This window comes from Budorcas taxicolor, chromosome 25, assembly GCF_023091745.1.
Source record: "Budorcas taxicolor isolate Tak-1 chromosome 25, Takin1.1, whole genome shotgun sequence".
Taxonomy (NCBI): Eukaryota; Metazoa; Chordata; class Mammalia; order Artiodactyla; family Bovidae; genus Budorcas; species Budorcas taxicolor.
Genome location: NC_068934.1, coordinates 25328405 through 25340664, shown reverse-complemented (window position 1 = coordinate 25340664; position 12260 = coordinate 25328405). Strand labels below are relative to the sequence as shown.

The following is a 12260-nucleotide window of genomic DNA, read 5'->3' as shown; positions in this document are numbered from 1 at the left end:
TATGTATGCAATTCTTTTATTCCATTTTTCTTTGCTATGTTCACATTTAAACCAAAAGTGTGCCCCAAAAACACAGACATGCTGCCATGTCTTTGAAGAAAAGTAATCACTTAGGCTTGATTTTTTTTTTCTGTTTGTATTGCTTTCATTTTTTGCATCTGAGAGTTCTTCATTATTTTATGTTGTGCTCTAATAGGAATACACTGGACTCTGTCAATGTACAAATTGCTTTCCCTTCCCTTCTCTTACCTCCCCCAATTCTTGAGAAAAAGTGGTTTCCTTTGTGATTATTGAGAGCCCCTTTGTGTTCCTTATGCTCCATGTTGGGAACTTCAGGATCGAGGGGTCCTCTGTCCCTCCTTCTGAAGGTGACTCACGCCAGTTTCACTTGTTCGACCTTGGTGCCTCACTACGCACATTTCAAGGAGACGAGATCTGTCAACAACGCTGGACTCAGAATCTAGCGTATTTGTTCTGACAGCTCCTATGAGATTCCAGAGCTTTTTCATAGCTCCCATCAGTTACTCAGGATGCACCTATTCTGTTGATAAAGTTCCTTGTCCTAGGCATGTTGCCTTCACAGGTCTCCTTTAGTTTGAGGGATGGTGAGGTTTACTCTGCACGTCTGATCGTTCCCTGAAGGTCTGGGGTGCCTCAGATGGGATCCAGACCATCTGGAAAATCTACAGGAGGAAATATCAGTGAGACCTTGCTCACCAAAAATCGAGTGTTGAATGATGGAGGCGTCGAAAAGCCAGTGTTCTCTTTCAAACGAAAGCCCGAACCTGTTACTCATGGGCTTACTACAGTCATAGCTTACCCAGCTTCCAGACAAAGGTCTCAGCCCCTCCTGGCCTCCAAGCCCTTCCTGACTAGGCCCCAGACTCCTTGCAGCCCAGCTCCTGTCTTTGTTCCTGCTGTTCTGGCAACAGTGAACTACTTCCCATCCTCTTAGCTTCCTCCCAGCGTTTGTACTTGTCATCTACTTACCTAGATGGATCCTCCTCCTTTGACTGGCAAACTCCTATGCACCCTTCAAAGGCCAACTTAAGCAGCATCCCTCTGTGACCTCCGTCCCCTGTGTGCGCAGAGCCTGTTGTGCATCTGTCTGTACGGTACGTCTAGCTACCACCGCTCATCATGGGGTAGGAGAGCTGCCTCCTTACGTGTCTGAGAGCCTTGTCAGTTTTGAGCTTCGCCAGGGCCGGGCAGGAGTGAGATCTCTGTAGTCCCAGCCTGGCATGGGAATTCCACCATGTTTGTGGAATTGGAAGGGGAGGAGGGACTGCAGTGTCACTACTCAGCGACACAGGCCGTCCCTGCTGCTGATTGTAACAGTTGTTGTTCAGTCGCTAAGTCATGTCTGGCTCTTTGTGACCCCATGAACTGCAGCACACCAGGCTTCCCTGTCCTTCACCGTCTCCTGGAGTTTGCTCAAACTCATGTCCATTGAGTCAGTGATGGCATCCAATCATCTCATCCTTTGTCGCCCCCTTCTCCCCCTGCCTTCCCTCCCTCCCAGCATCAGGGTCTTTTCCAGTGAGTTGGTTCTTTGCATCAGGTGGTCAAAGTTTCAGAGTTTTAGCTTCAGCATCAGTCCTTCCAATGGATATTCAGGGTTGATCTCCTAAAGGGCTCCTGAGGTAGCAGACCCTATTGGCATTATAATGTCTCAGTCAACCCACCATGGCCCTATGAGATTCATCCATAGTTTCAACTATCCTGCAGATGAGGAAGCTGAAACTTGGCGAAATTACCCGCCCCCAAAAGTGACAAAGCTGGGATTCGAACCCATCTACCTGCACGGTGATCTTGACCTGTTTCATTGTCTTCATCTAAAAAATAGAGATAAAAGTAACACTTGATAAGACTCTTTTGAAGATATCAGGATTTCTGTGAGGCACTTGGCACAGCATCCGGCCAGCATCAGTAACCCTTAGTACTTGCTATCAGCGATGCACCGAAGGGCCCCTAGCTAGCATGAGGCGGGGAGACTGAACCCCAGATTCACTGATGACGCAGCCATGCTCCTAGCTCTGATGTTCATGAGCCACCCCAGCCTTGAAAAGCTAGAAAAACACCCACAGACACCCTGGCTCTTTAACAGAGGCTCCTGCTCTCCATCCAGGGACCTCTGGGGAAGCAAAGGAAGGTGGAGGATAGTCTTGAAATTGTGCAGGTGCTTAGCCAGGACCCCAGCAAGCAAACATTAGGATGTTACCAGCACCTCATTAGGCTCCAGCACTAATGATTTGTTTCCCCAAGGAGAAGGAAAGTGTGGCCCTGATGCTCAGGGATTTGGTCCCTGGATCAGCTGGTTCCCTTCCTTGTAACCTCAGGCAACTCGTTGCATCTCCACCCAATGCAAGCCTCTGATAAAGGTCGCAAGATGGGACCCAGCCATCCCACCCAGCCTCCTGAGCCTTCAGGACTACAAACCTTTTCACCCTCCTGCTCAAGGGCTAGTGCGACACACCAATGACTGTGTCATCTCTAAATCATGCTTCCTTAAACTGAGCTGATGGACGTCTATATTAATATACTCAGTAGCCAATTCCAGTGAAATTTGGGTTGAACCAAAGTATGTGTATTTTTCATTGAGACCAGAAGAGTTATTTAAAGATATATTCGGGGCTTTTTATACTGTATTTGGTGGAATAATAATTATAGAAATAAGAAATTTAAGTTCTTGAGTGTGAGGCTGAAGTGACAGCGCTGTACTATCTTGCAGTGAGAGGACATAGAATTTATTTTGAATATTATTTTAAAAATTATGATTTAATACATTTTTACAAACCTAAGGAGGAAGAGGTAAATTCCCTCTTTTCGTTAACCACTTCTGACTCCTCCCTCCCCCCGCCTCTCTCTCTCACACACACACATACATACATGCATAAAACGAATGGAATGGATCTGTAAGGAAACTGGATCATATCACGCTGGTAGCATTCAACTCTGGCTTTCAGTCTTTGGTCCATTTGGGAAGGCAGAGGATCCTGATTTATCCTTGACTCCTCCACCACCACCCCATCTCTCTGCCTAAACAAGATCAGAATTCCCAGCATCAGTTGACAAGCTAAGTTAGCCCAGCCAGTCACACAGTCACGTCTCTCCAAGGCCCCCCACCTTCATCAGCGGTCAGTTTTTGACACCTTGTGCCTGGCAATACCAGGCTGGAGGCTGCAGCGCATCTCAGCATTCCAGCTCTGGAAGCTCACCAACCTCTGCTCTTGGCCTTCACAGAAAGCCAGGGCTGTATATGTGTGGGCCTCCATCTACATATCCAGGTACGTGTAATTGCCCAACCGTGTGTGTTGTTTCACCAGCAGTAAAAAAAAATCCAGCAGGGAAATGCATGCTTTAATTAGTTTGTTTGTCCTTTGACAAGATCTCCCCAGTTGAAAAATTTTTGTTTATCTCTATGGCTGAGCGGGCTTTGCTAAAATCGAAATTAACTGCCTTGCTTAATGGTGCAGTAGGTTGTGTTTTGAACAGCTTCCGCTGAAATCTCCTTGAAAGGACATTTGATCTAGAAAGTCTAGCCTCTGGCAGAGTTACCGCATTTTGCTGTAGGTCCTTTCTTTCCGCCTTATGCTAGCTGTAGGATGAGCACGGAGCTCACCGTATGCATGGATCCTGGGTGACTGCATCTACTGGGTGAGTGGGTGGATGGATGGACAGATGGGTTGACTGACAGGTGCTCAGTTATGTCTGAACCTTTGTGGCACCATGGACTTTAGCCCATCAAGCTCTTCTGTCCATGGAATTTTCCAGGCAAGAAAACTGGAGTGGTTGCCACTTCCTCCACCAGGGGCTCTTCCTGACCCAGGGATTGAACCCACATCCCCTACATTAACAGGCAGATTCTGTACCACTAGTGCTGCGTGGGAAGCCCCTGACTGGCAGGTAGATAGTTTAATTGCCATATGACTTAGATGTCAAATTTTCTGAAGTTTAAGAGGAAGGAAAACCTGTAATTGGTTTCCTCCCAAAATGTTTTTGCTAAACTTCACCCTATGACTGTGTCTTTTGGATTTCATTCAACAAAAACAATACTTGATAAGCACTTAGTATGTGTTAGGACGTGGAATATAGATTTGAACAAAATAAAATAGTCCCTTCTCAAAGAGCTTTTTATCTAGTGTGAGAACCAAGAATCAAAAAGTCATTACACGGGGTTTTCCTGGTGGCTCAGTGGGAAAGAATCCACCTGCCAGTGCAGGAGATACACGTTCAATCCCTGATCCCGGAAGATCTCACATTCTGTGGAGTAGCTAAACCCATACAGCACAGCTGCTGAAGCCTGCATGCCCGGAGCCTGTGCTCTGCAACAAGAGAAGCCACTGCCATGAGAAGCCCTCATACTGCAACTAGAGAAAACCCTTGCAGTAGCAAAGACCCAGCACCGCCAAAAATAAATAAAAAAATTTAAAGTCATTACACAATTATTAAACTATAGCTATGATGGCTGGAATTTTTTGGTTTTTCTTTTTTCTTCTTTATTGAGGCCTAAGTCAAATACCATAAAATTCTTTTTTTGATTTTTAAAATTTTTATTCTTGGCTGCACTGGGTCTTTGCTGCTGCGCATGGGTTTTCTCTAGTTATGGTGTGGGAGAATGGCTCTCTATTCGTGGTGTGCAGTGTTAGTCGCTCAGTCGTGCCCGACTCTTTGCAACCCCATGGACTGCAGCCTACCAGGCTCTTCTGTCCATGAGATTTGCCAGGCAAGGATACTGGAGTGGGTTGCCATCTCCTTCTCCAGGGGATCTTCCCAACCCAGGGATCGAACCCGGGTCTCCTGCACTGTAGGTGGATTCCTTACCGACTAAGCTACAAGGGAAGCCCTTTTCTTTGAGCCCCTTGTGGGGCAGGGGTGCGGCAAGAATACTGGAGTGGGTTGCTATCTCCTTCTCCAGGGGATCTTCCCGACCCAGGGATCGAACCCGGGTCTCCCGCATTGCAGGCAGACGCTTTACCGTCTGAGCCACGTGTGCAGGCTGCTTATTTACTGTGGTGGCTTCTTTTGTCACAGAGCATGGGCTGTGGAGTGCAGGCTCAGTAGCTGTACCTCGGCATAGGAGATCTTCCCAGAGCAGGGATCAAACCCGGTCCCCTGCATTGGCAAGTGGATTCTTATCCACTAGACCACCACAAGTCCCTAAAATTCATCATTTTAAAGTGTACAATTCAACCACAAACAACTGGCTTGACCGACTTCAACAGATATTCCATTATGTTGGCTTTGTGATCATTAATGTCACAAATAGGGGGTGAAAGGGGCCACCAGAGAAGTCGGTTCAGATGTGATCTCCTGGAAGCTGCCCTAAGGAAGAGTTCTCTTGACCCAAAGCAGAAGCTCCTCACCCAAGATGGCTCCTGTGAGAACTTTCTTCTGTGACCCTACTGGTTCTAGAAAACTTCCACAGCATCCTATAAGTCCATTTTTCTAAGACTATTCCAAGAAGTTCCTAAGCTAGACATAGAAGAATCTCAAGTATTGAAGAACCCTCAGGATCTATCCCATATATTCCAAAGCCAAGATACCAAAGGCAGTGAAACATTCCATGATGTACTAATAGCTCAGCTGACTGTTGCAGCAAAATAATCACCCATTCATTGGTCTTCTCACGCCCTGTTATTGGACTTGAGAAGTAAATCACTTGTGTTTTCAGATGCGTTGCAAGTCTGATGGGGCCCATGGGGGAATTAAAGGGCTCTGAGTTTGATTTCTGGCTCTGCTCAAGTTTTGCTTTGCATTCTCCTCTGGAGATGGGGATGATGGCACAGCAGTCTCCTCTGAGGCGTGTCTTGGAGTAACCAGGGTGGATGAAGTAAAGCTGCTTTGGACCTGAAGTACTGCCTCGTGCTTGCATGCATGCATGCATGCTCAGCCTCTCGGTCATGTCCAGTTCTTTGTGACCCCATGGACTGTAGCCCGCCAGGCTCCTCTGTCCGTGGGATTTCCCAGGCAAAAATGCTGGAACGGGTTGCCATTTCCTCCTCCAGGGGATCTTCCTGACCCAGGGATCAAACCCATGTCTCCTTCATCTCCTGCAGGCAGATTCTTTACCACTGAACCACCTGGGGAGCCAAACTACGTGCTATTGGTAGCTAATCTTTCAGGAGCTGATCTGATTCGTGGATAGTCAGCTAGCTATACAGAAAGTCTCAGAGGTCTTCCCTTCCCATGACAACACTGATTTCATAGGAAGATAGCTCTGTGGCATCAACCTGAAGTTTAGATAAGTAACGTTACTGTTATTCAGAGAGCTGGGACACCCCCCTAAGACATCAGTATCAAAGGTGAAATTTACCATTGCACATGCTTTAGGATGATCACTATTTTAATAACATCTTCCATTTATGTGATCCTTTACAAATTATAGAGCACTTTGATACTCCTTATCTCACTAATTCCCATGCCCATCTGGTGATGCAGGAAGACTGATATTCACAGAGTTTAGATGAAAAATCCAGGACTTGCCCATAATGACAAAGCTGGCTCTTGTATCCTCCATCTTTTCTTACCATCCTTCTTAAATCTTGCCTACTTTTTCCCCTGTGCTGTTCTGTAATATTTTCCCCTATGATTTGCCAGTGACTTGTCAGTTCCCTTCATAGTACTTAGGTAAAACACCTGCTTGTATAATTGCTGACATTAAAAAGAATGTCATGAATGCATCTGACAGTTAATTTTTTCACTAGTTCCCTTCTGCTCCATAGATCCCTGTGAGTTTGGGTTAATTAATCTGAGTTTTATTTTTGCTAGCAAGCTGGTAATCCTTTGGGTTGAATTAGCTGAGTTATGTCTAGGCTGTGATCAGTGACAGAACCTCCGGAAAGCTTTGGTTCCTTCTACCTGAGGGCACAGGATGGCCACGCAGGGCTTCTGGATATGAAAGGCAAGATGGCCCATGACTTGCCCTTAACCAGATATTTGCATCATCCCTTTCTCCTTTCAAAGGTACATGACCGACGGTGGACTTGGCCTCTACACCCGCCGCCTGAACCGGCTCCCTGATGGGATGGCTGTGGTGCGAGAGACCCTGCAAAGAAACACCTCCCTGGGCCTCGGAGATGCTGACAGGTAAGCCTGCTCCACTTGGGGTGGCCCAGATGTGGAGGTGACTCCAGTGGGCCTGAGAAACGAGGGCAGTCATAGTGAGAGCCAATGCGTGCTGCTTTAACCCACCAGAGGCTGGGAGGCCTTGAAGCCAGGCCTGAGGTTAGGAGCTGGCCCAGCAGGTGGAAGAGGGCTCCTGACCAGCTCTTGCATCCTGCTTGTAGGTGGTGGATTATGGCTCTGACAGCAAGAACCCCGGGAGTTCAGGCTGGGAAGGTTTTTGTGGTTGCTTTACTGTTGCAACCTCATCTTGATCAGTTCAGCAGCCCCTGGGAATCTGCTCTGCTTCCTCCATTAGCCAGCTTTCTAGGTATGCATCTTGGAAGGAACAGAGTCCCTGGTGGTGCACAGAAGGTCTGTGTGCAGAAGAGAGCTCCCCTGGCCGTGGCTGAGCAGGCTTCCCCGTAACTCTCTGTTGCCTGGTGACAAGAGGCAGGGCTTAGCCATGTAGTTTATAAACTGCATGCTGAATGGTTGTCATGATTGGGCTTGACCAGTCTTCATTGCTTCAGAGACAAAGAAGAGCTTCAGAAAGCTATAATAAAGAAGAATATTTGGCCTACAAGTTTCTAGTCTTTGACACAAGCCGATTCTGTGACTGTGAACTATCTGTTAAGGAAGGGGTTTGGGCTGTATGGGTTCCAAGATCCCTTCCAGCTCTGATGTGCTGTATTTCTGGATTTCAATAGCCTTTAATGATCTGATTGTTGAAGAATTTTTTCTGGCGTACTTGACCTCTTGCCACATCTGGGTTGATGAGACAGAACATGGAATTTCGATGTGAGCGGTTTGAAATCACTCTGTTCTTTTTGGAGGCGAAGTCTTCTGTGTCAGAAGGCCAAATATTTGTTGCACCAAACCAGCTTCGTGCATTTCTCTTAGCAGGACAGTTTCTAACAAAGAGTGAGATGACTTCTGTAGTTCCCTGGCTTCAGAGAAATAGGGCAGCATTATTAAAGAGACAGACCCTGAAGTTTCCCCCGGAAATGGAATTTGCTGAAAAGGAATCTTCACCTTCTCTTGGGGAAGACTTGGAGGCTTGGGCTGGTGTGAAGAGTGCTGAATTAGCTGTCAGGAACTTGGCACCTGCCCAAGGCCTAGGCTCAGCTACCAACTCAACCATGTCCTTCTCAGAGTCTCCTCCACCTCCAAGGTAGTGATTTATACCAGAGAGGACTAAAGACGTAACACTACCATGCCAATTCAAGTCAGCTTTTCCCCTGTGATTTTATTTAAAGTATTGGTTTAAAAATTCTATAGAAAGATGAACTATTTGAGAACTATTCTAAGGCTAAAACTCTCTATAACCAAAGTCTTTAGAGTAAATATCAGCAAAAGAAAAATCAGTTGTTGTAACACCCCCATTGGATCGTTCACAATTTGTTAAATTATTTTGTTTATTGGTATTCTCTTGTAAACATGGAATTGCTCAGTAAATCTATTAGCATAAAGTGATGGCCTTACAAGGTACATTTCCCCTTGTAGCAAAAGCAGTGTCTGCACTAGGCAGTTTAATTTAATGCTTCAGTGCAGGGTTAATGGAATGATTATAGATCACAGCTGAGCTTGCTTTTGCTTTTGGAGGTGGAAGGTTTGGGTTTGGGCTGGAAAGATGGGTGGCATTTGTTTTGTTGTTCCAGCTCAGTCTCCACAGTTAACAAAACAGACAACAGTGTCTTCTGGTTTTCCCCAAACTGGAATTGCTCAGATGTGATCATTTAAGACTAAATGGATAATGAGCCAACTTTTAAAGAAAGAATTCAGGTCGCTTAAAAAAAAAAAGATTCAATAATGCTCATAAATCTTCTATTTTATGTAAATTTGGACCTGTAGGCAGTGGGATATTGTGTATTACTCTTTTTTTTTTAATACTGCACCATCATTTATTTATTATTTTTATTTATTTATTTTTGGCTGTGCTGGGTCTCCGTTGCTGCACACAGGTTTTCTCTAGTTGCAATGAGTAGGGATCACTCTGTAGTTGAGATGCGTGGGCTTCTCGTTGTGGTGGCTTCTCTTGTTGCAGAGCACAAGGCTCTACAGTGCGTGGGCTTCAGTAGCTGTGGCGCACGGGCTTAGCTGCTCTGCAGCACGTGGCATCTTCCTAGACCAGAGATCGAGTCTGTGTCCCCTGCACTGGCAGGCGGATTCTTAACCCCTGGACCACCAGGGAAGCTCCTATATTATTCTTGGATATGTTAAATGACTTTTTTCAAAGTTAGTGTAAACGGGACATAATAATGCTTTAGCTTTGGCTCAGTTGAAATAGTAGTAGATTGGTTTCTTTGAAATTCTTCATGTTAGCGTGCGTACTAAGTCGCTTCAGTAATGTCCAACTCCTTGTGACCCTATGGACTGTAGCCTGCCAGGCTCCTCTATCCATGGGATTCTCCAGGCAAGATAGTGGAGTGGGTTGCCATGCCTTCCTCCAGGAGATCTTCCAACCCAGGGATCTAACCCAAGTCTCTTAGGTCTCTTGCATTGGCAGATGGGTTCTTTACCATTAGCGCCACCTGGGAGGTCTGTTCTTGTAAATCTTCCCAAAACTATGTTCTAAATGCTGCTGCTGCTGCTAAGTCGCTTCAGTCATGTCCGACTCTGTGCAACCCCATAGACGGCAGCCCACCAGACTCCCCTGTCCCTGGGATTCTCCAGGCAAGAATACTGGAGTGGGTTGCCATTTAAATGAGTGTTCCACAAAGTGCAAGGCAAACATTATTGGTACAGAAATAATTTTAGATGGTAGATAGGGAAATACTTCTTTTTAACAATTACATTTTAATTAAAAAAAAAAAAAACAACACCCTTGCAACTAGCATCTCAAACTCATGATTTTACACACATTTCTTAGGGTCAGGATAGTGTATACTTGGAACAATTAGTGTAAAATATCAAGGAATAATATCACAGATGGTGTGCAGATATATTAAAAAATAAAAAGTACTATGCACATGGCTGCAGGCTAGGTAATCCTGTTCCTGTAACTAGAAATATGTTGTTTAAATAATTTAGACAAGTGAAAAAAAAATGCAAAGAACCTTTCCAGAAGTCTTCCCTTCTAACCTGAAAAAAGAGCTAAGATACTTCATGAATTTTTTTTAAATGAAAAGCCCAGTCCTTAAGGATTCACACACAAGCAGTCAATTACATGAGTTCTACAAAAGAAATAGGAAACGAACTGAGAGATGACTTCTGATGAGACCTCAGCAAAGGGATGGCAAGCCCACTGTGCCATCACTTACAAGCAGGACATCACTGACCTTGCCCTTCAGCCCAGAGGACAGCTCCCAGGGAGGCTGAAGGACACCCACCCACCCAGCCACCAGGCAGGCTGAGGCTGTTGGCGGCAGGATGTGGCTGCGGTATCTTCAGGGTTATTAAAAGTAACCGATAGGAATGTGTACCTTCGGAGCCTGGGAGACAGAGACCATGTCTGCTGGTGAGTCTCGTATGTCACCAGCCGGCTTCTGAGAAATAATAAATGACGATCGTAAATTCAGGATGCCAAGCCTGCCCTTGATCTCCTGTCGCTCTCTAGGATTGCCACCCGTGGGCCCTCGTTTTTAGCTGATAGTCATCGGGGCGACTTTCAGCAAACTAGAGCCAGCCGGCTCTGAAGGAAGGATCAAAAGGGACAAATGGAGGTGGCTTATTACAAGCTCTTGGCCCCAGATGGCAGACGCTTAAAGAGAGCTGTGACATGGAGGTCTGTGGACTAGCAGGCTGGGAGGAGGAAGGGATACGACAAGGAGGGCCCAGGGGCTGAGCTCACAGTCACAGGGTTTGTGGAACTCCAGCCGGTTGCAGGCACTGCTATCTCCTGGGAACGCGTCGAAAGTTCTCGAACTTCAGCAGGTTGAGTGCCTTCAAAGATTAAAGCTCAGCTCTGGGAAGGTTTCCACTCTCAGGCCCCTTTCTCTGTCCCTTGAAAGCATGCCGTGGCCCTTTGCCGCATGCATGGTGCTGTAGTGTGCAGTGGGTTGAGGCAGTTAGATGTTCCCCCCAAGGTCACGTACCTGTCACTGACAGCACGTGGAAGACAGAAGCCAGGCTCCTGTGCACGTGGATCCTGAGCAAGACTTTGCAGTTACTTGATAACTTTCTTCTCAACCCTTAAAACACCAGTTGCTCTTGTTAATTTGGTTTAGTCGCTAAGTCATGTCCGACTCTTGTGACCCCATGGACTGTAGGCTGCCAGGTTTCTCTGTCCATGGGATTTTCCAGGCAAGAATATTGGACTGGGGTGTCATTTTCTTCTCCTGTGAATCTTCCTGACCCAGCAGTTGAACCCAGGTCTCCTGCATTGCAGGTGGATTCTTGACTGACTGAGCCAAGATTCAGGTAGTAAGAAAAATAGAAAAAAAAAAAACAAAACTAATGCCACATGGTAAAACATCAGCCTGAGACTTGAACAAACATGAAAATTTCCCTCTAACATCATCAAACATAAAGGAGGAACTGTTTTGTTTTCTTGTTAAGTTACAAGATTTTCTTTGCCCTCCAAATTCTGTACAGTTTAGGTATGGAAATGGCTTTTCAGCTGGGCTTCAGTCATTGTACAACTTGACTGTGCATTTGGGACCCGGGCCTCAGTGCTCAGACCCATCCCAGCTTCAGCTTGAACAGGGAGACCTGCAGTGTGAGAATGTAACTGTGCAACCTGGTATCTGACCAGCCTGCCAAGCCAGGCCCACCTCCCTCACCAGGAGTGTCGCAGGATCTTCAGGCCCAGGACTATGCTTGGCTTTGTGATTTGCGTGGGACAGCCTGGCCTCTTAGCACTCAGCAGTGCATTCACAGATTCAGACCCGACTTGGAGAGAGGAGCTGAATCCAGGACAGGGCTCCCCAACCAGCAGCTGGAATTGGTGGGCGCCCTCACCATGTGAGGTGAGCTATTTCTTAGCCATCGCCCCTGCTGGGATATGCAGATTGGAGGGAGCACTGAGGGGAACTTCTCCCATTGTCTTCCCTTTCAAGCCTGGGATAGGGAGAAAAACAGCCCCTCCAGAGACACCCAAGGCCTAATCCCAGCACTTGTGAATATTTTATGACTTGTGGCCAAGGGAATAAGTTTGCTTCGTGCATGCTCGGTCATGTCCGACTCTGTGCGACCCCATGGACTGTAGCCTGCCA

At 46.5% G+C, this 12260-nt stretch overlaps 1 protein-coding gene across 1 annotated transcript in view; it reads left to right on the top strand.

The window, feature by feature from the left end:
- The window catches only part of NAV2 (neuron navigator 2), a 424695-nt gene that overhangs the window by 287029 nt on the left and 125406 nt on the right, over positions 1-12260 (top strand). The window contains exon 12 of the mRNA XM_052662508.1: positions 6967-7089. Within this exon, the coding sequence (XP_052518468.1) occupies positions 6967-7089 (123 nt within the window). The remainder of the gene's footprint in view (positions 1-6966; positions 7090-12260) is intronic.